Source organism: Thermobia domestica, chromosome 3, assembly GCF_964235325.1.
Source record: "Thermobia domestica chromosome 3, izTheDome1.hap1.1, whole genome shotgun sequence".
Taxonomy (NCBI): Eukaryota; Metazoa; Arthropoda; class Insecta; order Zygentoma; family Lepismatidae; genus Thermobia; species Thermobia domestica.
The window spans coordinates 281,529,875-281,556,399 of NC_137456.1; the positions used below are offsets into that span (position 1 = coordinate 281,529,875).

At 32.0% G+C, this 26,525-nt stretch overlaps 1 protein-coding gene across 10 annotated transcripts in view; it reads left to right on the forward strand.

The window, feature by feature from the left end:
• Positions 1–26,525, forward strand: part of ATP8A (ATPase phospholipid transporting 8A1) — a 777,495-nt gene that overhangs the window by 724,185 nt on the left and 26,785 nt on the right. For 8 of the 10 annotated variants that reach the window (XM_081752482.1, XM_081752477.1, XM_081752479.1 and 5 more), the window contains one exon: positions 21,071–21,159. The exons of 1 other annotated variant lie outside the window; for it this stretch is intronic. In XM_081752482.1, the coding sequence (XP_081608608.1) occupies positions 21,071–21,159 (89 nt within the window). Of the gene's footprint in view, positions 1–19,708; positions 19,741–21,070; positions 21,160–26,525 lie in introns of all 10 variants that reach the window. One more of the 10 variants, XM_081752481.1, reaches the window with a different exon arrangement.

Below are 26,525 nucleotides of genomic sequence, written 5' to 3' on the forward strand. Positions count from 1 at the left end.
TCTTTAGTATGAAGCTCTTCCTTGCTAATGCATTTCACGTAATATTGATTTTTTTAATGTTGTTCCTCATAGAAATCTATCCTGGACAGACATAGGCATTCCTTCTTATAATTTCATATTTTCAACTTCTATCGTTGAACTTCTTGTTAAGTTGTTGAACATAATTTTGGCAGTTTTCATAATCATTATCTGTTCGTTTTTCGTGCTTTTTAAATTAACATCATCTGTTTTGCAGTTCTGTAATGTTTGCGGAAGGAAAGATGTAATCAGCGAAACTACTACGAGTTAGGTATTCCCCGTTTATATTTATTCCTTTGTTCTCCCAGCTCGAAAAACCGCAGCGCAAAATCATGTTCGTTTATATTGTATATTATAGTGTCACCCTGTACGGATGTTTGGAGGTATTAGCAATAACATTATATACTTCTTTGACACCTCTAGATTTAGAACATTAATAACTGCCTAGATGTTCGTCGACCAAGCACTTTTCCGTAGTCAGTAAAGTCAGCACAAAAGGAGCAGGATTTCGATTTCTAAAACTAGTCTTGTTCTTCTTGGAGGCGAGTCCCTTGCATTAGTACTTTCGTAATGATTTGTAACGTGTAAAAACAAGCTTTATAGGTCTTCATTTCGTAGATCTTCTTAGTGTCCTTTTCTATTTAGTACTATCATTATGGCGCGTTTCCAGTTCACGGGGACTTCCTTTTTTCGTAGTTATTTAATATAAATATGCACTAGGATTTTTTCCTCTTCTTTATCAGCCTCTTTTAGTACGTTTGTTATAACTTCATCTTCTCTAGATACTGTCTCCCATTTTGTGTTCTTAAAACACAGATGAAACCTATCGCTTCCTTTATTATTGGATCAAGGCTTTATATCTGGAGAACTACATATAGTGTAGCCAAACCCAAAGTATCTCTCAACTCAGTATGATGTACTTATTCCGTAGAAAATACGAAAACTCGATTTAGGGGCTGTTCAAAAATTTTGTGGCCTCTGATCCAAGATCCAATATATTTTTCAATCAAAAATTCTCTTGTTGAATTTCCTTAAATGCGGCATATATTTCATAGGATTAATATAGCAGGTTTTGTTCAGCTTCATGTTAGGTTTTTTTAAGGACCTGAACAATTGACTACACAGTTGTGTATTTTCTTCATTTAACTGGCTTCCCTTCTGTTATGATATTTCTTCTAATTTAAATTTAAAGAAATATTTTGAGAGAGTTATTTGACAGTATATCAGTTTTTGTTGTCAATATAGAATATTTTAATAACAATGGTTTTGTATTGAATGTATTTTAATATTTGATATTATGAATATAAAATATACTGCATGAAATATTTTTCTTTACTTTTTATGTAGTAGAATTGTTAATTGTGTGCATGGTCGGTGTTGCTAGGGTCCCATCCCTCCCTTCATTGGTGTGTGATAGACTTCTTGTGTCTTCATTATTTCATCTTCCATTGAGAGGGAAAGACGGACCCCATATTGAAAAGGGGAAGGGAGGGTGATGGTAGTCAGTTAGGATCTAATCAACTTAGAAATATACAGGGTATCAAAAGTCCCTTGACATAGGGTAACTCTGTTATTATCAGAGTTACAACAAAATGTAAGAGGAGAAACCGTCTCCAAATATGATGTTTTCAATCTAAAGTGAAGGATTTTTTTAATTCGGACAAGCCGTTTGGGTTGTACTCTTTATGCGCCCAATGTTAAATGAAGATGCTACGTTGCCAATTACCTGGACCCATAACATATGTGAATGAAGTTTTACGCTACGTGTCGATGGCCAGACCCCATTTCAAACACTCCTCCATTCACCATACTCTTACAAAATTTATCCATCTCCTGGTAAATGGCAACGTTGCATTTTCATTTAACATTGGAAGCATAAAGAATGTACAGCCCAAACGGCTCGTCCGATTCAAAAAAAAATCTTCACTTTAGATTGAAAACATTATACAGTTTTCCCTTTTACATTTTGTTGTAACTCTGGTAATAACATAGTTATCCCATGTCAATTGACGTTTGAGACACCCTGTGTATATATAGAGTGTGAAAATGTATTGAGATCTGACCAGCATATTCAGTGCGTTTTAGTAATGCTTTCTGACATATAAGCAGATTTAAATGAATGTTCAATCTTGCTATTACATCTACTATTGTAAGGAAATTCATGGGGCTATGAAAAGTAACACCCACAATATTTTGACAAAGAAAAAGACAGGAAAAATCACTCACATAAATGTATTTTAGATACTGATAGAGAAAATGAGTGCTCTTTTTAAAAGTGGTCTATACTTAAGTGTGCGATAAAGATTATTTATTATTATTATCATTTATTATGATAGAAATTGAAAAATACAAGATTAGTTCAAAAAAGGTTACTTCAATCTTTGTAATAACTTCAAAATTTTATTTTGAACTTTAATGTTCAAGTGCGTTCATCGCCTTTCTGTTTCCACCGGTTATTTGAATATCAATTCCTCTGAAAGAAATCAAAATAGGGACTCAATGTACAGGTACCTTCGAATAACTTATAGTGGTTGCTCACCGAAATTCCCAACTTAATTTAATTTTTAAAATATTATCAAAACGAAGAGTACTATGAAAATTTTATTTCATATTTTGGTACTTCAAAGAAAGTTGTAAAATGTGCGTGTTTTTGATAAGTATTTAGTTTTCTGCTTAACAGTCTGAAAATCTGTTGACCTCATATTACAATTATTTTAATAGTATTCTGTAATTTGATGATTTTACATTTATGCGTAAATGCATTTTAGAATTCAGTAAGCATTTTGAATGGTGAGTAAAGTTGTAATTGTAGTCAAATAGTAATCTATTGAATATAAAATGAACCTTAGAAATTCCTTAAGTACGGCAAAATGTTCAGTCACAAATAAGAAGGACCTATATGAAAAATAATTTTGGTCTCAAGATAATGTACATAAAAAGATCATTCACCTCATTCTGACCATTTTTACATATATAAAAAGGATAGAACATTTAAGACATTCGTAATGTTATAATAATCGGAATGAAATAGTTGCACCTAAAAGAAAATTATTTTTTAAAACTTAAGTTTAGTTGTATCATGTGGAAAACCTTAATTTAAAGAAAAGTAACTAACTAGACTTTTTTTTATATTTTGATCTTGAAGCAAAAATCAGTAGATTTTTTTTTTCTAATTAAAATATTTAACGTTAAGTTTATTATTTTGAAAAAGATAGTAATTTAAGAGTATAAACCATTTATATAACTTATTGAATGTGTTGCAACGAAGAAAACTTGGTAAATGCAATGCGTCTGTCTTATACTTTACAAAAATTGACTGACATCCGTCTGAAAAATAAATGTTATGGTGTGACGAGCAATATATTTCCGAGAAAACAACATACTTAACTCTATTTATTGGCTAGGCAGAAATTTTATCGTAACATTGTGTACCGGAGGAAGAATACAGATTATAAAAAGTTTGTTACTATTGTTATCTTTTTGGATCAAAAGATCTAATATATTTCAATCAAAAATTTTCTTGTAGTCTTATATTTGTAGAACTACACTCAATTTAGCCAGACCCAAACCATTACTTAACTCAGTATGATGTGCTTATTCCGTAGAAAATACAAAAACTCGATTTAGGGACCTTCCAAAAATTTTGTGGCCCCTGATCCAATATATTTCAATCAAAAATTTTCTTGTAGGCCTTATATCTGGAGAACTACATATAGTGTAGCCAAACCCAAACTATCACTTAACTCACTATGGTGTGTTTATTCCGTAGAAAATACGAAAACTTGATTGTAGTGAATGTTAAAAAAAAATGTATGGCCCCTGATCCAAAAACTAATTACTGGTCAAGATCACAATCTTTTTATTTTTATTTATTTTTTAATCATTCTTGAAATTCTTGTTCTGTATCTACATTAAGAAATATTCCGTGATGTTATCCTGTATTTAAATCTTTATTCTTCGCTCCCATTTCCTTCTACTTAAAAAAAGAAAAAGAAAAACTAATAATAATGGTGGTTAAAATTTGTTGCCCTCTTAATTGCCTGACGGTCCAGATTAATGAATTATGTTCTCAATTACAGCAATAGATTATAATTATATTAGCTATTACGGTTTGTGGATGCACTGTCAACTCTTAATTTATTAATATTCTTCGTTGCAGCATATTGCAATTCTTTGTACCTGTTGTTTTCTTTTATTCTTTGTGTATGTTTATTTGCTTATGTACATCTGTACTAAATGAACTTCATCATATGTCACAACATTTTTGCATACATGTTATTCCTTGAACACACATTTTAAGAGTATATTTCAATACATTCTTCTTAACTTCATTAATATTATCTTTTGTATATATGTATTTATTTCTCTTTGCTGTTTTTTCGCTGTTAAATGTTTCGCTTGTCGCAGATTTTGGGGTGAAGGACGCTTTCCATTCTGTTGAAAACTATTAAAATCTTTCGTGGTCCTTTCAAATAAGTGTGTCAAAATCGCTTAAGAGCTTGATTAGGTATTAGATTTTTTTAAAAAAGGAAAAATAATAAATTTTAAATAGATTTTCCAGTTAAAACCATATAAGTTTGAAAGTGTAACAGTAATTACAGCAGTTCTTTATAGTTATCGAGATATTCATAAAGAAAGAAAAAAAAACTTAGGGTAAATAAAAGTGTATTATTTTCAGAAACTACTCTTGGAATCCTCAACTTAATATCGAGATAATTTAGATTGTATAGTACGAGAAAGCTCTTTCGTACAAGTAACGTATCTAAATTAATCTTACGCGCACATTTACGTAACTAAAAGACGTAGATGAAAGTTTTAAACACGAAGCGCATTGTGCAAAATCATCCAGTTGGACATAAATCAACATAAAAGAGGACAACAACAACAACAATAATAATAATAATAATAATAATAATAATAATAATAATAATAATAATAATAATAATAATAATAATAATAATTTATTTTCAGTGCTGTGAACAGTTCATTGCCGAAAATACAACACTATGATAAAACCATTATATAGTCATTAAAATAGATAAGAAAATTTGTAGTATAGAATGAATTTTAGCAGGTTAATACCCTTGTCAAAAGGATAATATATTCAAATTCAAATTACAAGATTCAAGCTAATTAGAAAACAAGATTAATATACAGTCAATATCATAATATGCTATTTACAGAACTATGGAAATTAAAGCTTCACTTAACTATTTAGTAAAGAATGGGTCAACCTTGCTTAAAATAGCATATCCGGCATGCAAAAAATCTTCGTTACTTATTGTCATATTTCCACGTAAAAGTTTGGTTCTTTGAATAAAAGATTATAACTAAAGATATTCTGAAGATACATAATAACAATAAAATCAAGTCCCTTGTCATCAAATTAAAACAGTTTAATTTTTGTAAAAAATACTCTATTGTTTCTTCCAACATATGTTCATTTTAAATTGTTATAAGACATTGTCACTCTTCTCAATACTTCGCGTTTTGAGTTTAGTGCTACCAATGTCGATTGAATTCTTACACTATAACTCGGCACTCCTAATCCTATATTTTTCAAGCAGTAATCGCTACTATATTTGTTCTCCAATACCCCGAATAAAGTATTTATCAATAAATTTCCTTTTTTCTGATAGAGATTGAAGTCCCCAAAAATTTAACCAATATTCATACTAATGTGAATATTCATAGTCCTTTTTCATTTTGTAATATAATAGTCGCATAAAACATTTCTCTACAGTTTCGATTTTGTTAATAAGTATAGTATAGTATTAGTTTAATAATAATAATAATAATAATAATAATAATAATAATAATAATAATAATAATAATAATAATAATAATAATAATAAATCGGTAATCTTGATTCTTAGTAATTATTTGCTGCTGTTTTTATGTTACACATTGACAGAAAAAAAAGTAAAACAACTCATAAACAAAATAATTGCAAACTATTATTGTGAATGAATTTTGCTTAATATGACGATTCAAACTAATTTATTTAGTTTCACAAGGTACATTTCCTAATTTACACAAGAAGAAGAATACTCTTTTGTAGAAAGCATATAGCGTTAAGTATACATCTGCATATTGATTAAGTTACAGGGAGAAAGGTTTTCGACATTGGAAAACATTTTATTTAAATTATATCATTAAAATACCTAATCGCTTCTTTATTAAAATATTCGGAGACATCTTTACATAGTCAAAGTACTTTTTATTTTTCAATATCTTTTGAACGAATTGACTAGTCGAACACAATTTTCAGTACTGTATAAAGAACTTCAAAACAAATTGGTTGAGGTATTCCGGTTATTTTTTTTTTAAGTATGTGTAATTTGTGAAGCTTGATACCCAAAACCTGTGAAACGATGTGTATATATAGCCATGATTTATTTATTGTGTAAGTATGTATATAGCGGTATAGTTCTTTTTTAGTTTCGCTGCTTATTTCAGTTGAAGAGACCAGTACATGATCTAAATAAACTTTTCTTTAAAAAAAAGAAAATTAAAAGTCGTGTGAAGAGCTTCATTTTTCTTCTTGATTCCTATACTTATAACTTTTTCTATTTTACTTTTTAAGTTCACAATGCATGAAGTTTTTCTCAATTATATATTAATATATCAGTTTGCAGACATTTTTTTACCGTTTCGTGTACTCCAGAACCATAAATAGTAAAATGTTTAGCTGGGATAATTTTAATCCAAGCTTTAAAATTTAACACTACCAAGAAAAGGTTCAATTTCGATTAAGATATGTTAATAAATATCAATAAACCTCAAAGTTATTTCTTGCAGATGCATTTAAAATATTTTGCTAAAATAAATCCTATATATATATATTGATTTAAATTCGTACAAAAATGTAATGAGATTGTAGTATTTTTTTTATTTATTTATTTTATTTTATTTTATTTTATTTTTTTTTTAATTTTCACAGCAAAAGTTATCTCTAACTACAATAATTTAAACATATCAGTAAATATATTTTCTGCTCAGTTGGGCTTATAAAAATTTCTGAGGCAGAATATTTTCTGACAATACCCAATTTTTGTTACTGTAATAATTTTATGTTTGAAGGAATACTTTAAATATACAGAAAAAAGTATGCAGCATTATATAACGAAATTCTTTTTTTTTTATGTTGGTTATACAATCAATCGAAGATTTTTTTTTACTTTACGTGATAAATGTATCATAATCGATAAAATAATTTATGTTGCGTTACATGATAACTAACATATAATATGCCACAACATTTAACACGTTAATTTAATTTCCTGTCTTTCAAACTTGTCATATTTTATGATGGATGCAGTCTGGTTTTCCCAGCAAACGAGGTTTATAATGGAATTACTTACTAACAGTAAATTGAGTTATTTGCACGTCAAGTGATTATGTAGGAAGGAAATGAAACCATAAGATTATACACAACTTAGAATTGATTCATCAACGTATGATATAAAAACAAAAACAAAAAAAAATCTGTCTTGCTAAACTTATACATAAGGCAAAGACTCTTCAAAATATTATTTTAACACTTGTTGTAAACTAATTAACTATTTAGTTCAGTCTCGCGTAATATGTATTTTAATTATAAAACCTAATGTGAAAATTATTTGGTTTTATTTAATATATATTATCGTATGTAACACATTAAAATAATATTGATTTATACACCTCTCGTAAAAGAGTTTTCTTATCCATCGATAGACAAGGCCACCATCGTCGAGGAGTAATAATCAGCTGTTATACATTGGATCGATAAGAATAGGATTGTCAGTCTAGATTTATTTAAATCAGTTTTTTCTTCTTATGGGAGTAGTTCCTTGTTCCATTATCTGTCACTGAATATAGAAATTGTAAAAATAATGTATTCACTTTATATAAACTATTTGTCCATAAGTTTCTAGTTTTGATTAAATAAACTTCCAAAGTATTCTTTCTCAATTTTGCAATTTGAAATTAGTTCGGACCTCACAGTTTTTTATTCTAATAAATTCGAATTTGTGATATTCCGTAAAAAAGCAGTATTATATAAAATCATAATAACACTAATTTAATAATCCGTTTTAAATATTAATGCAAACAGATCTTTATCTTAAATGTACATGTTGTAGTAATCCAGTTAAATTCATTTATTATTTTCGTCTCATTTGATTACAGTATAAGTTATTTTCCAGTAACCACCGAGCTACTTTATGTACGTAAGTTGTGGAATAGACGTGAAAAAAGTCTTTAATATAAAATATTTTTGTATGTAGTTTTGATTTTTTTTTCCTTCTATGTTCAAGAGACGTATTTATAAAACGCAATATATATTTTTTCCACTTTCGTAATAAAATATATCACATATGTTTGCTAATCGTGATGCATGTAGCGTGAAAACGAATTATACGCTCGCTAATAAGAACTCCAAAAGAAAATTCAGTGTAATTTCATACAAATATTTTAAATTATTTTGAGCAATAATTCGACGAAACATGTTAATACAATTTAAAAAGTATAATTTTATATTATTACAGTTGTTTCAAGTGACTCACATGACATCTAGCAGCAACTGTTTTCCGCAAAGCAAAATACTTATTTAAGAAAATTAAATATTTAAAAAACGAAAAAGAAAAAATACAAATTTTAATTTGGATCTACGTGACATGGCCAAACACTGAATTCCTTCACCGTATCGATATTTAAATTTCCTTTACATCTTAGAAATAGATGAAGTAGCATGTTTATATCGCGCTTCTCATAGTGAAGTCACAGAGTAATGATTGAATGGGGAAATATACATATACTTCTTAAAGTGATTCGCTCACATTAGCATGAACTATTTACATAAGTATATAATGCACATACATTGTGGATAGCAAAATTTATATTTATGCACTTGCACAAAGTAACAACTGCATGTGCTCCAAGAGTGTTGCACTCAATATGTATATATATATATTTTTAACATGCACTGGTAATATGTTACATTATCAGAATTTTCAATTTGAAATGTAATTAACCAATAATCTGTAAAACATAATATATGATTTTGTCTATTAGTATGTATCTGGTAGGTATTATTCTTTATCTGCCTCAAAAGAGGAGTCTGAAGAACTTATTTGACCCACATTAACATCAAGAACTAAGTGTGCTGATCATTTACTTAGACTTCGTACCAATTTCTTATACATACACATTAATGCGCAGCTTCCGGTCCTGTTTTTTTTTAAAAAAATAAGCGATCAGTAAGCTTTCGTCTTATTTGATAAAACGAGGATGAGCAAAGCATCAAAGCGGTATACGAAGTATGTATTTGGTGTTCAACAAATGGCGCCCACGGACCACAGAAAATTATTCCAGAGGTCAAAGTAAATGAAAATGCTGTATAATGGTATAACCTTCTGAGGTTTCTACAAATCCATCAGATAGTTATATCGATTCTTTCAAGAGGGGGTTAAAGGTGGTAGACATATAAGTTTTTTATATATGAATACGAGGCGCGTTCGGAAAGTAACTTCCGTTTGGTCATTGAGCGTGAAGTAGTGGGAGTAGCGCTACCATCTTTGCACAGACGTGCGCTTTAGATCAGTCTGTATTCAGTCGTAGTAAGAGTGAAGGTTGTCTAATCACTAGGAGCATCTCAAAATGTGTGCTGCAATAGAAAACCCCGCCAAGTGCGAGGTGTTATACATTTTCTTACGGCAAAACAATATTCGGCAGCAGCGATTCATCGTGCCGTGTATGGACCAAGTGTGATAAGTGAAGGAGTTGTTCGTGAATGGGTTCGTTCATTTAAAAGGGATGAACAAACATTCATGATGAAGAGAGGAGTGGTAGGCCATTAGTGGTTATTGATGAACTCGTTCAGAAAATTGATGGAAAAGTTCGTGAAAATCGACGTTTCACAATCTCGGAGTTTTCCTATGAATTTGCTTGGATCTCAGTGCTTTGATGATAAGAAGTAGCTGAAGGATGCGCTCACAGGCTAGCTCAAGGCACTCAAGGCTAGCTAGATAGTTTTATGCTGATGGAATTTCTAAACTAGTGCAAAGGTACTATAAGTGCTTGAATGTTTATGAAAACTATGTTAAAAAATAGAGCAAAGAAGAAGTTTTCAGATATACTGTATATGTAATAAATTTTTCTTATTTACTTCGGTATTTCTTTCTTAACTAATCGGATGTTACTTTCCGAATGGCCTTCGTAGAAATAAACACAATCACTTGCTAACAGAGGAACAGCAATACATATACATACATTCCTAGAAAAGCTGTTTTTTCTTGGAGCATGATATAACTTACACCGATGTTAATGAATGGGGTTTATATCAATGTCTACCTGCTTTAATTTCCATCTGCCGAGAATAGATATAAGTGCTTGATGGATTCTAAAGCATTGCCAATGGTTCATAGTTTATGTATGATGTTGGTACGTCGTTAAATTTTTGGTTGGCTTGAGTTATGGTATCAATCGGATCATACCTGAATTCTCGTGATTGGTTTCAAACTGGACGGATTCTAAATCAGAATAGAAAGAGGTATCATCACACTTTCATTTTTCAGCGTATTTGTTTCTTTTTATCTCCATATGGTTTTACTTTACAATCTCATTTCATTAACTGCAATTAAGATCCAGTGAACGGAAGACAGCTAGGTATTTTATTAATCTTTACAAAATCTAGGATCAAGTATGAATAAAAATTTTAAGTCAGCCATTGATATAGTGAAATAAATATATTGATTTATACATCCACCTACAAAATCAAGTGTTGCATTAAACTTTAATGGAATACAAAATGTCAGGAAAGTTGACATTTTCATAACTGTTGAGTTCTTCGTTATATTTTACAATCACATGTAGCAGAAAACCTTTCATTAGTTGCAAACATATTTTTCAAACATAATATTCATAGTTATAAAATTGTTAGTAGCATTTCTGCTTTCTTTTTATATTTAGATATACATGAAGATCGACATTTAGCGTTAAACATTCTTATGTGATTATCACCATGTAATTTTCGTTTTCTCTGTTTCGTTTCTATAAAACTATTGAAAAAAATAATTTTATTAATCAGTAAAACTTTTGGGAAATTGTATTAGTAACCAGAAAAATAGGTGAAAACTGTGAAAAATAGTCTCTCTTTTTTTAATTACCCATGCATACGTTTTTCTGTATTCTGTAGTATCGCTTTTATTTAAACAAACAGTAAAATCTCGAACAAAACACCTTGTTGTGACTACTTCATTCACCAAAAATTTATTTTTTTATGGCATTTTCGGGCTTTTGCTTTTGTAAATCAAATATTTCTTGCAGTCGAACATGAAAATTGTAACCTATGTCTTGAAAGAAGATTGTATTACTAATAAGTATGACTCTTTCAACAATAAAATTAATAAATAAAAGTACCTTTTAGTAAATATTATTAGCCAAAAAGTACTTATTTTTGCAAACTTCTTCTAAAAGTACTTAAATAATATTGCGATTTTTTCCTCTCATTTTTATGGCTATGTTCAAGAAACTAAAGATCCAATTTTAGTTTATTAATAGTTTGAGAGAGCTCTGTACTTGCACCATGGAGTGTGTTTTGATACATAGATTTGAAAAAAAATCTAAGGAATAAAATAATTGGTGCCGTTTGCAAGAAAAGTTTAAGCTGTTAACAGGAAAAATTTTTAACATGGCGAAAATAAATGTTGTTTGCAAGAAAAGTTATTAAAAACACTACTAATAGTAATAATTTTCCATTTAAAAGAATTTAAAAAGTAATGCGCCATTTCAAATAGAGGCTTGGGGCCGCGGTGGCTCAGTGTTAGAGCGTTCATCTCTGGTGCATAAGGTCCTTGGTTCGATCCCAGCTCATGCCAAATGAGCTTTGTGGTAAACAAACACAGTGTGCGTGGATTTTCTCAGAGTTCTCCCGTTCCCTCCAACTTTCTTCATTCTACCATCTCATTCATTTCTCATCATCACCGTCTCCTTTAGCCTAGCCGGCATAATCGTGCGACGTAAAACTTAAGATTTAATTTTACTTCATTTCAAATTGAGGCTTCTAATGTGAAACAATAATTTTACCACTCATTCCTAAATAATGGTATGGAAATTCTGAAATATGTCTTCACTTTATATATATGTAGGTTATTCTATAAACTTAACTCGGGCCAGGTCCCCCTTTCAGATATCACAATCAGAAAATGGCGTTAGTGCTGTCATAAATGAACTTTTATTTCGCACACATTGAAAGACTGTGTGTAAAACGGGCACGAAATAACGATCTTTCGAACACTGGTAATCAGTTATACTTAATATCAGAATGATCGATCAAGGAACAGAGTCGGCGTCTTGATCTCAGTAAAGAAAGAAAACAATAGCGTAACATGGAAATCCAGGACAGTTCGTGGTTCTGTTATCTACTATTTGTTTTTCTCTATTGGGAAACGGATATCATATATATTTCATGATTTGTCAAAATATATTCTCTCTGTTTATTTATTTATTTATTTAATGACTGTAAGAACCAAAACAAAAATAAAATTTGGTAAACATGTCGTCCCAGAACCTAGAAAAAATTGTAAAATGAAGTACTAGATATCTTATTATCGAAGATACGTTATGGTTTCATTATGGTATCATAACATAGTGTTTTGTTCTATTTGATAGTTAACTAGCGGGGATTTAAACTCTGGAAAGACTTCAGCAACGAATCACATAGATTTCTAATTTGTTACATTCTAGAAAACAAAAAGCAGCTAAAGAACATACTTAATAAAGTACTCGCATATATATAGTGTTTCAAAAAGAATGACCTGATTTTAAAAGTCCATATGTATTGATAAAAACATGCTACAAAAATGGGATAAATTGCAAAATACTCACAAAATCTTCAAGTTTGAGCTAGGCTATTACAAATGCTCTATATGTCCACCAGCAGCAGAATGAACAACAAACGTTTGCGGAACTGTTTTTACCATTTCATCGGAAGGGTGTGAGTCCGACCTGGATTCTTACCTTTGGACAAGCATCCTGTCTCTTCAAATTGGCAATACCAACGACGAATGTTTTTGAATGCAAGCGGATCAATGACAAAACGCCGACGAAAAGCACACTGGACCGAAATCACTGACTCTACCTTTGCAAACTGCAGCACACAAAACGCGTTCTGTTGAGCGGACGCCATCTTACTTCTGACTGACTGCAAACTGAGAAGACGCATTGACTGACATCTAACCTCAATTTTCTGAAACTCTAGGTCACGCCCATTCAAACAGCACTCATTTCCTTGCCGGCATGTCCCGTGTTCCGTAATTATTACCGTCCAAAATCAGGTTACTTTTTTTGAAACACTGTATATATATGCAAAATGTTTGATGTCTCAGTAGTCCTAAGTTTACACATTTTATTTATTAAGTTCAAATTTAAAACTGTGGGACTGATTAATGAAAGATGGGTTTAGTAAATTCTATATTGTAGCTATAATGCAAAGAACCAAAATCAATAAAGAGGTTACCAAATTATTATATATATATATACAAGAGTACAGTTAAGTCATACGAGTAATGTTATTATTAATGGCGTCACTAATGCTTTTCTGGTATATAAAAAAAAGAAAGAAATGAAAAAGAACAATTACTTTCACGTGTAATTTATTTTTTACTCAATTAATAGCTGCAGTTCAATCGTCGAAATCGAACTTCTGATATAGACCGGAAAATTTTGTGAAATACAACGTACGTACCAAAAGGCTGTTAAAATTATTTTTCTTATTAAAAAAATTAAAGAATCTTACGTGCATTTTTTTACATCCAATTAGCAAGGAATGAAGCAATACTAGACGCATATTTACTGAAAGTAGTGCTGCAAATTTTTATCTACTAACTAAGAACATAATTTGTTTGTAATATAATAATAAAAAGATAAAGAAAGATCGAAATTATCGTTGTGAATGTTACATTACTTACTTGTTGCAGTTAGGTAGCATAATGGGTAGTTAACGCATTTTTTAAGATTAACTAACATGTTTGGTCATTATTATTATTTTTTTTTCTTGAATGACTTGACTGCTGTAAATAAATTAATGCTTTCGTAGTACTTCTTAATTGTCTCTCTTTCTCTCTCTCTCTCTCTCTCTCTCTCTCTCTCTCTCTCTCTCTGTTTCTCTTCTTTATCTTCTTTCTGATTTTAACATGACATTTTCACTTTTTAAACACAGTTGTAAACTCAGCAGCGTGCATGGTGTCACTCCACATATTTTGAATATGAGTATCTTGTCTAAAGAACATATACGGGAAGCAGATGTAGGAGTATGCTAATATACAGACACACCAAGAAATCGTTTAATTCTGGTCCACGGTAGCTCAGTGGTAAAGCGTTCATCTCTGGTGCATGGGGTCCTTGGTTCGATCCCAGCTCTGCCAAGTGACCTTTGTGGTGGATAAATACCTTGTGCATGGGTTTTCTCGGGGTTCCCCCGTTTCCTTTCACTTTCTTCATTCCACCATTTTATTCGTTTCTCAACGTCATCGTTTCCTTTAGCTTAGCCGATATAATCGTGGGACGTAAAACTTAAAGACTTCATTAAAAAAATATTCATAATGCTTTCAGTTTATCGGAAGACATTTCGAGCGTTGATTTATTATACTAAATAAGTAAAGTTAAAAAAAATGTTTCGAAAAATGTAATCTTTTAAAGTTAGGAATTACTTAAAGCTAAGAAAATATATCTTTGTGAGAATCTGACAAGACAACTATAGAATATAACAAAAAAGAAAAAAAAAGTTTGAAAAATTGCATAGAAACTACAACTCGTTGTATCTGAATATCCAGTTTCAGAATCATAACGGTAGTTGGACAATGTATTTAATGAGAGTAAGCTGATCCTTGACCAGAAATCATTCATATGTCCAGGTTTTTCTTCGTAAATTCATTGTGCAGTTACCGAATAATTCTGAAGCATGAATATTTGAATAGGTACGAAATAATTTATGTACTATTTTTTAGATCTCTTTCTCTGTCTGATAGTTATTGAAATGATATTCCTCTATATATATATATATATATATATATATATAGCTAAAAGCTAAATTTTAACACGCGCTATTTTGAATTCAAGGAACCGTGGAGTGGCAATCTATATCGGCGTAAAAAAAAATCACACATATACAAGCCAAAAATGCACAAGGCGTTCAAGGGATTCCCTATACCGTATAATTCTGACAAAATTCTTAAATATAGTCTTATTTCAAGATTGGTACAACGAATTAAGCACGAAAATGTGTAACAGTAATAAAGTTTACCCCCTTCCTCCACTCTTTTGAGTTGCAATTTCCAAGTAAATTAATAAGATTTTTCTAGTCTGTTTATGAAGAAGCTTATGTAACCAAATTTCGTGTCTTTGTTTGTCTAGAAAAACAAAGTTTACCCTTCGTGGTGGAACTTTCAAAATTTTTGCAAGTGGGATATTTTTATTGTGTATGTTAAAAGCCTCTATATAGTAAGATTCGTTAGAAACATTCGCAAAAGAAGTTTTCCTTATTCCTTCACTCATTCAGAATAAAAAATTTTTAAAATTCTTCTAATGGAATGCAAGGTTTGTATTATGTTCGTATTCTGTTTATGAGAAGTTTCCATATATCAGTTTCTTGACTGTCCAAATCGTTCAGGAGAAACATAACTTTTCCTCACTCCCTACACTTTTTTGGGGTGGAATTTCCAACGTTCGTGCAAGTGAATTAAATGTTTTTATTCTGTTTATGATAAAGCCTCTATATACAGAATTCCGTGAATACGTTTAGAAGGAACATGTAAATGTAATGGGTAAGTTCTCCTTCTTTCTGTCCCTCCCAGTTGAAAGTTCAAAAATTCTTGCAAACGAATTACATTTTCTTATTCTATTTATGAAGAAGCCTCTCTGCACCAAATTTCGTGATTTCACATTTAGAAGAAACATGTAATAATAGTAATGCTCTCTCTTCTCCAACTCCTTCGAGGGTGAATTTCCAAATTGCATGCAGATGAATGGGGTGTTCGCATTTTGTTTAAGAGGAAGCCTCTACAGTATATATCAATTTTCGGACCTCCTTAAGCGGTTGGGACGAGGGAATGAAATAGCAACAAAAATTGCCAATGTAATTGCATTGTATAAATCGGGGAAAACAACAACAACAACAACAAAACATTGCAATGAAAGTTACAAATATAATTTTAGTTCAAAAGTGAATAATCATTGATTTGCACACATTGTACTGCATATTTATGCTTTCCGTCAGCTCTCTTAAACTTAATTGTGGTGACTAGCTTATAACATTCTGAGATTGCAATGGAATCATACTTGTTAAAGCAGAATGAGCACAAAGAGTTTTTAAAAATATTCCCATAGTCATTTTATGCCGTTTATTTGAAAACTACCGCTGCATCTCATAAATTATTGATCATACGTTATTTTATCCCACGAATCAATTAACTGTGATTACATGCTATTACATTCCAGGATATCAATTAGCTGTGATTATGTACTATTACATTCCAGGATATCAGTTAGCTTTGATTACACGCTGTTGCATTCCAGGATATATTAGCTGTGATTACATGCTATTTAATCCAGGATATAAATTAGGTTCGGTTATATGCTATTTCATTCCAGGATTCAATTAGATGGGACTGCATGGTATTACATTCCAGGATATTAGTTATCTGTGCTCACATGTTACTTTATCTCAAGATAAAATAATTGTGATTACATGCTACTTCATATCAGGATATCAATTACTTGTAATTACATGTTATTTCAGTTGCTAGTTAGCTAGCATTTATTATTTCATCCCAAGATGTTAGCTGGGATTACACCAGTGGTGCGTGAAATAGAAAACTTGCCTATTCGTTTGACAAGTAAAATGTTGAGTTCTTTACGTAGATTTACTATTTTGTTTGTATTCACGGTTTATATGTATGTCCGTTTTCTTGGTGTTTCTGAAGTGCATCTCCTCGTCTACTCGTTTATGTAAACTGCAAAGGAGAGATTTTTTTTAATTATTTCACTTACAAATATGCACTCCTACTATTACTACACGTATTAGATTTCACATAAAGTGAAGAATCAAGCTTTAATAATGTTGGTGTGCATGCTGGTATGATAAATAATTTCATGCTCACTATGTTGATAAATGCACTGTCTAGTGTGACTCCTTGACGTCTTTCTTTCACATGGTACTAGAAGTAAAATACACTGTTACAGTATCACAAAACACAAACACAACACTCACAAAAGGCACCTTCATTAAGCACATAATTCATGCTATTTACCTTTCTTAACAATGCATCCAATTTCGTTAAGTTCATTGGAATTTCTTCTTCGATATCTCTTATAACTGTAATAAAAACACGATCGTGCTGGTATCGTCTTATCATCTAGTGACAAATCTTATTACGCTAATTTTTATTGTAAGGTGTACTTGTCAGGAGGACAACATGTTGCTAGCACTTTTGTAAAAATAAGGCAGTCTAGTGTCATAGCAACATACCAGATAGCTTATAGTTAACTACCTTGTTAGGACTTAATAAAGAGTCGAAGTTTTAATTTCAGTGAAGATACTGAGGAACCAACAAATACTAAGCATAAGTTAGAAATGGAGCCAGTGTTATATATGTTCTTTGTAAATAACTTCATGGAATATTACTAGAAGTTTATAGATTTGTTTACTGGGAAACATTTAATCAGAAGTTCTAAAAATCCTAGTTTGTTAGAACGCGTTAAACTTTTGATTAAAAGTATACATTAGTAGTCATTAAAATATAATTTGTGGGACAAATTTGAAAATCTTTAATAGCAGTAACAGAATTAAAAAAAAAAAAAAAATGGAAAATCTCAATTAAAACGATAGATTCTATATTTTTGTCCCGAGAGGATTGTAATGTATACGTGCCACTAACCAATATGATGTATATTTACGTATACATTAACACATCACCAAAAATCGAGCCTAAAATAGTTTGAATCATAAAATGAGGCTATTTGAGGATTTGCGTTTCAGTAAATCTTTGAAAAGTAATAAGGGCTATGATGGATCAATGATAAACCGTTCCTAACCAGACTCCTCATTTCACCAATTGCTCCATATTTTATTGGCTTTTTATCATCTGTTTGGTTTATTAACGAGCAGGACATAAATGGAGAACCTAGATTTAAGTTCAGAAATAGTTATCAATCTTCGACAATCAAACATCTTGGATTTTTGATATGCTTCATCATTAAAAGTTATAATTTAAAATTTTTGATTAAAAAAAAAAAAAAAAAAAAAAAAAAAAAAAAAAAAAAAACAGGATATCATCAGTTCGGAATAAGCTTTAAGTTTTCCACTTGATTCGCGTTAGGCTGTCTAGTATCATTTGTTTCCTTCTGATATAAGTACTTTATTAGGTTGAATTAACAATGATATATCAGCCTTTATTTTTTTCTGTTTTTACCAACATTTTAAATTATTAGATCGATACGATTTGTTTCTAAAACTGTTGATAGAAGATGTGTCGCGATTCTTTTAAAAAAGCACAAATTTTGAAACAGAAATCTTGTGTAGTACCCACTTGCATACTTTACTTATTTTTGGGTTCTTTTTCGTAACGAACCCATAGTTAACAGTGTTGGATAATATCCGTCATTTTTCTGATTGACTCTGTATATATATACACAGAGTCCCACATATACCCGGTCTCTTCATCACAATCCATGATGATGAAGGAAATATCTGTTCGAAACGTCGGATGTCAAATATCTTTGCCTGGCTGATAACCCGAGAATACTTATTAACATAAAAGATATTAAGTTTCATATATAATGCAGAATCATTTCGAAAAAGTACGGGACATTTAAGTAGATTTGAAGAAGAAACGAGAAAATTCAGTTCATTTCAAAGAAAACAGAAAAATAATTTCCCATAGACATCAATGGGCTAAAAATGAAGATGGTGTTGGTATTCAATACTGTTAAGTTTTTTTTTTTTTTTTTTAAGTAATAGATGAATTCACTGAAAATTAATATAAAAACCGTACTTGAAAACCAAAAGAAATTCTTTGTTTGTTTGTTTGTTTCTTTTAAACTTTAATTATAAATTAATGAAGAAGTCTAAGATGGTGTTCAAAATCCAGAAAGTGTGCAAGTAAATTTTGATAGGATTACAAGATAAGATAGTTTTACGATCTGAATCAGTACATTATAAGATAGCTATGTAATAAATAAGTTGAAACAAAAGAACATTAACAAGTGCTTGTATGAATGCTAATTGAGATTTAACAAAATTGGATTGCATTGCTTTAGGAATGGAAAAGAGTAACAACATATTGCACAGTATCTTCTTACTCTCTCTCACATACACACACTCACACACACAAACATGCCTTATATTATCATTAATACGAATGAATATTTGTCTTTATGCTGAATTGTATCACTGTAACGCCAATATTATTTAAATCTCAGGTCATGAAATGGTTTGGTTGTATGGTAACAAGAGCAACTTCCACCGAAAAAGCTGTAGAATCATCCGATCCTTCCTGTATTGTGATTTCCCATCATAGTTCCTCTTTAAGTGTTTGTCCCCATTTCTGAGACCTATTGTATTTTGCAGTGTTTGGTCATAGCTGATAAGACTACCATTTCTTTGCTGTGGTTGTTTGGTAATAGCTGTAATACTTTTTCCCCCATTTATCAGCACCCTGCATGCGCTGGAACAGCTAACCAGGTGTAAGTACCCAGTTCCTAAAGAGCTTTATTTTACGTTTGTTTGTTTTTTTGATTGGTTGGATCTTTTCTTCGTACACCTTCGTACGTAACATTTTTTTTTCTTGCTTTGCGGTATGTGTTTTGGTGTAGTAGACTAACTTTTTTTTTTTCTTTGGGGTATGTTAAAAGTGATTAATAGTGTACCTCTTTTGGTACCTGTTTTTGTTTCCTATACTATCATCTCTCACAATGCAGTCCTTCCACACAGTCTTTCGTATTGATATTTTAAATTATTTTCACCATAAACATCTATTTATGTGTCCAGTGTTGGCGGTGCATTGCATGACAAATATTACTTATTCTCAGCCTTAATATACAATAGTTTTTCTAATGTTTCATTTATATTCCCTCTCGAAATTTACCAATTAACGTACATCATTATTGATGATAAGGACAACAGTAAATTCTAATAAAGTTTCAAAATCAAAATTATCGTCACTTTGCCTCATTGCAACAAAAAGTTTAAGATTATCTATTTTTACGACAAAAGAAAAAGAAAGCTTATAAAATACGTTAATAACTTTTCTACTGTAATGAAAATATTGCTTCAAATTCATCTTTTAATGTTAGGAAACACATTTCAAAAATAATTAATAGGAGCATTAGTAAACATACTGAAGTTATAACAGATGTTTACATAGCCATAAGCGAAAATCTAAAACATGATTTCTCTTGTAAACTTCTTGATTATTAGCCAACGTATTATTATTATTATTTGCCCAGAAATGGGAAACATTCTTTTCATTAGTTACTATTTTATTGCTCACTTTCTTCAAAGCCATCTAGGGCCAAAACACATTATTTTTGACAGTATATTCTTATACCATAATTTGGTCCAAGAATTTTGTTTAGCAATATTGACCACTTTCAGGAACACTTTGTGTATACGTAAAAATTTCTTTAATGTAGTTAAACATCTGTGCCTACGGTAGTTGTCTCTTATCATGTAGAAGGTCCTTTTCAACTAGATATATTTATATAATATAAAGTTTAATATGTAAGACAGTGCAATTATTTAAATACACATTTATCTCATCACAGTATTAAAGCAATATTTTTATTATTCTTTTCTACTGAAAGTTAAAATCTACTACAAAAGTAGTAAATCGTTTGAAAAGAAATCTGCTCATTGATCTGTACATAATACAAGTTAAAGCTTAATGACAATATGTGTGAAGGAGTGTATTAAATGGGGGATAATAGTATAAGAAGTAGCTGGCTGTAGATAACCAGTTATGCCAGACAGTCGTTTGTTTAGCTCTGAAGGAATGACTGCAAGTGACACTTTCAGACTGACTGAAACAGCCAGGCTTCTGAAGAACGTGAAGAATGTCTTCAAACGAACAACCACTCGGGTAAATATGGAGGTAGAGCTGTCTCGTAAGTATCAAATGGGTTATATTACATTTTCTATTTACTATCTGTACTAACTTAGTTATAGTTTTCTAGATAAATAATAAATAGGTTAAATTGTAAATTTTAGTGCTTTGATTGCACAACGATGATCATAAATACTAGGCATTTAAAAAAAAAGTGTAATTTAACATATGCAGTATTCGTTTGTTTTATACCAGTCTCAGTGATAACTGCAATTATCAAACCGTTAAAAGAACACTAGAACATATCTCAGTAGCAGTTATTTTAGTACTTATTGAGTATCTCGAGTCAGTAGCTAGAATTTACTAATATGCGTATTTGACAATATAAATAGAACAATGGAAATAATAGTGTTGCAATAGGTAATATAATTTGGAAAAAACTGTAGCTGATGTAACATTGAATAGAATTTTTATGTATACTTCATTTAGAATTTTACGGTTAGTTAATAGATTTCGGAAATATAGTTTTCATTATTAATGTAACTTTAACATTGCTAAGATGGTGATTACAGTGGAATGTTACTTTTGTTGTTCTGTCTTTCTTAACGGATTTTAGCAAATCGATAGTCGTGCGATTACACATTTATATTGCTAACTCGGACAATAGTTTTATGTTTTACTTGTATTCGTTGAAGTTGAAAGGAACTTATCTAATTGTACACATTCTTTCCCCAATAGTTTTAGGCTATTTTATTATGCTGTATCAGATTTTTAAGGAACGAACTCTCGGCTTAGTAATAGAACTGGCCCCATCGTGCCTGTGAAAATTTTCAAGAGCTCTTTATATTTCCTTCATCGTTCACGATATACAGGAAGGGACTGATCTTATATATACAAATGGAAGTTCGTGTGTTTGTTTATCCAGTATACAGATTCATACGTTGTCGTGGCTTACTTCTAAGTAAATGTGTCGAAGAGACCATAGGCTGTTTAGAATTTTTTGGTGTGTATCCTAAGGGAAGTTCAAAGGAGAAAAGTTTAAAATTTATGCCAAAAATATAGAAATTCACAACGGAAAATATAGTTAAAAAGATAGATTAGGGGATTAGGAATTATATTTCTGGGCTTTCGGTATCTATGGCCATGTTAGCCCATCACGTGTGAAGGATGATATCCCTTTGCGACCACACTATTCGCGGGAAGGGAAGGAAGGATGCCGCCTGGGACCTGTATGTTAGGTACTATCCAGGCATTTGCCTGGTGTGAATGAGGGAAACTCAAGAAAACCATTCAGGATGACTGGCCTAAAAAAGCGTTTACATTTTTTTCGACCGAGTGTCCCTTCTGGGAATCGAACCAGGTACAGTCCGCAGCAGAAAACCTGCAACATGAGCATGTAAGTTTATTGTGAAACGACGAAGTCTTTTTCTCCAAGGTAAGTGTGCAGGCGGGGACGCCGAGGTTTCTCCTGGCGTAATTCGTGCCACTTAGACGTTATGTTGATTCCCTGGGCTGTTAGGCGTAGTTTCACAATAAACTTACATGCTCATCTTGCAGGTTTTTCGCTGCAGACTGTACCACTCACACAAAAGACGAGAGCATTAGCGACAGCGCTACGCGGGACCACATAAAAAGATGGAACTCGGTACGTTAATTCATTAAAAAAAAAAAAAAAAAAAAAAAAATGGATATACACATATACCCCACAATCTGAAAAATAGAAAAAAGAACACTATGTGGGTAAGACAGCCCTAGAAGATAAACATATAAAAATAATCGAAAATGACCGATATTGGTGTCGAATCCATAGTTTGCGGGGTCGCTGAGATGAATAGTAACACTTTCGATGTCGTGTAAGTTCAAGTTCAGCTTCCATTGGCATGAAAATGAGGAGTGAAAAATAAAATGTCCAAAATGACCAAGATTAGTGTCATAGTTTTCGAGTCGCTAAGTTGATTGGTGACAGTCCCGATGACATTTAAGCCCAAGTTTAGTCAACAACATTCATACCATCTGGCGTTGCTCGTCATTATTTATTCTACTCAGTTCTTTATTATCAGATCGTGTGTATAAACATTATTGTTTCCGTGCGAAGCCGTGCACTTCTGCTAGTTCCTTATATATTGAGATTTTAAGGATCAGGACTCCGATGTTTCTGTGTTATCAAAACATTTAAAAATATACAACCACACTATTAAAGATATCAAGATAATCCGCCAAACAGTTTCTTCAATAGAAAGGACCATGCATGAAACTTATTACATTAGGACAAAAAAAGAGCCTAAATTAAATCTTTATGAAAGGAATCTGGATAAGAATTGAGATAGTATCATCAGTTGTTTTACTTAAAGATTTGTAACCTTGAATTGTATCACACCTTGCTTTTCCCAGAAAGCAAATAATCAGAAAGGTGCTCTTTCAGGAGTAATTAGATGTGGCAAATGTGAAGTGTAACTCTTACTCCGTGTATATTCTTGAATGCTTGCGATCAGTCATTGCTGATTATTGTTCGTGTTTTTCAGTTATAATTTTACGCGTTCCAGTTTTTAACAAATTAGTTACATGAGTGCTTTCTAGACAGTAAGTATACTCGGTTTTCTTGTAAGAAGTTATTTTTAGTGCATTTAATTTTGGCTATTAGGTATGTGGTTTTCGGCGTTTGTTTTTCTCGGTACATCGTTACTGATGAAGGAAGTAGAAGAGTTTTTGAAAATTTTCACAGGATAAACAAACAGGCATAATAAGGTCAGTTTTAGTAGACTTCCAAACTACGGTATGCATAAGTATCGAAAGTTTTGTCTAGCTGCTATCCCCGTCTGTCGATAGGCATCATGGCAAAACTGGTAAGAGATACCGATAAGCGGTTTTCTGACATTGATTCAATGTCTCAATAGTAGGTTCCATCTCAACCTTTAACCATCTATCCAAACCGGAAGCGTTAGAAATCAATTAGTATCATAGAACAATAACGGTAAGAGACAGCGACAAGCGGTTTTTTGGTATTGGTTCAATGTCTCAAGAATAGGTTTCATCTACTCCGTTAATCGTCTATTCAAACGGAAGTAGGGGGCCGCGGTGACTCAGTGATAGAGCGTTCACCTCTGGTGCATGGGGTCCCAGGTTCAATCCCAGCTCCCGCCAAGTGAACTTTGTTGTGGACAAACACCGTGTGCGTGGGTTTCCTCGGGATTCTCTCACTTTCTTCATTTCATTCATCTCCTTTAGCCTAGCCGGCATAATCGTGGGACGTAAAACTCAAAGTTTTCATTTTAAACGGAAGTAGTATGTATTAACCATTACCGGTTCCAACATTGATTTCTATAAAGCAAAGACGGTAATAGATAGCGACAAAAGGTTCTTCAGCGTCACAAGAAAGTACACGATTTTCATCCACATCTTTCTGCTAAAACCAGAAGTGGTAGAAATTTACTATTTCTAGCTTCAGTATTGATTTTCGTATATCAAAACGGTGGGAAATAGCTTTCCGATATAGCTTCAGCGTTCCAAAGATAAGCTTTATCTGGAACTTTCTCTTCTCAAGCTGGAAATGGAAATCTACGATTTCTAGTCTCAACAATGTTCGCAAAGGTGAAAAATTGGTAATATATCGAGATGCAGTTTCTTCATATGAATTCAGCTAACGCTCTCGTTTTTGGTGCGAGCGGTCCTGGATTCGATTTCCGGTGGGGATACTCGATCGAGAAAGTGCAAAAAGTTTTTTTTTTTTTTTTCAGGCCAGTCATCTTGAATAAGGTTTTTCTGAGTTTTCCTCACTCACACACCAGGAAAAAGCTATGATGGTACCTAACATACAGGTCCCAGGCCGCTTCCTTCCTTCCCTTTCCTCGAATATTGTGATTTCCAAGGGACATCACCCCTCATACGTGACGGGCTAACATGGCCACAGATGCCTAACACTCAGCCACCTAATCCCTAATTCTGCATATGAATTTAGTACCGCAAGAATAAGTTCTATCTCTGACTTTATTTCTCTGTTCAAACGGAAATTCCTAAAACAAATATTCGGAACCAAGAGGAATGACAATGGGAAATGGCGGAAACTTTATAACGAGGAACAACATAATTTATATCGTTCACCAAACATTGTTAGGGTTATCTAGGAGGCTTAGGTGGGCAGGTCATGTAGCCAGAATGGAAGAACGTAGGAACACTTTCAAAGTTTTCACTGGAAATTCAATCAGAAAATGACCATTAGGAAGACCTAGGCGCAAATGAGAGGACAATATTAAGATGGATCTCGCAGAAATAGGAATACAAAGTAGAAACTGGATCCAGTTGGCTAAGGATAGAAGTCAGTGGAGAGCTTTTTCAATGTGGGATTGAAGCTCCGGGTTCCATAGGCCATAGAGTTAGTTAGTTTAAATGGAAGTTATAGATCCACTACTTTCTGTTTCGGTATTGAATTCGCATAGTTTGGAACTCTAATTTTGCAGTGTGAAGCGAAACGTATTTATCGTTAAGTTAATAATAATGTACTTCCGTTTGAACAGAGGAATAAAGCCAGAGATAGAACCTGTTCTTGCGATACTGAATTCATATGAAGGATTAGGGATTAGGTGTCTGGGTTTTCGGCATCTGTGGCCATGTTAGCTCGTCATGTATAAGGGATGACGTCCCTCAGCGACCACACTATCCGAGGAAATGGAAGGAAGGAAGCGGCCTGTGACCTGTATGATAGGTACCATTCCGGCATTTACCTGGTATAAATGAGGAAAAACCCAGGAAAATCTCACTCAACATGGCTGGCCTGATAAAACAATAATATATTTTTATTGCTTTTCAGACTTTCTTACTTTAAAAGTTTTGATAACTTTCTTACACTAAAATCAGTGTACCTTAAGATCAATTGCTTTTGCTGTAGCAAAGTTCCATGCATGCGTTATTAATTAGAAACCGGTATAATAAGATTTTGTACGTTCATCCATCACCTTACTAAGAGTCGGCCATTCAGATAGAGTTCTTGTCTTAAATATACTTCTTCACCGGAAAAGAAAGAAAAGAAGAAAGCAGCTGTTCCCATAAAATAAAATAATCATACTGGAAAATTAAAGACGGGTGGTTAGAAAAATGCTCGTCCGTTATTTCTAGAATAAAGACTGTTCTTGGAAATTCTTATGTGTAATAACTTGTACACCAGTTGACGATCTACTCAGTACTCAAGTTTTGTGAAAACACATTACAAAATTGTTCCGAACGGCTTATGGAGAGAGATATCTTATATTGAGTTCCCATTTAACATTTCCATATTAAGCAAAGTAAATAACTGAGTATAGAATAAATTACTAACGCTAGGTGGAAGTCAATTCGTATGCTGGTTTTGATCATAATAAGTGACTAAATCTTGATCATTAGTTATTCCATGCCAAACTGCAGTTCGTATTGCTGGTCTTGATCATAATAAGATCC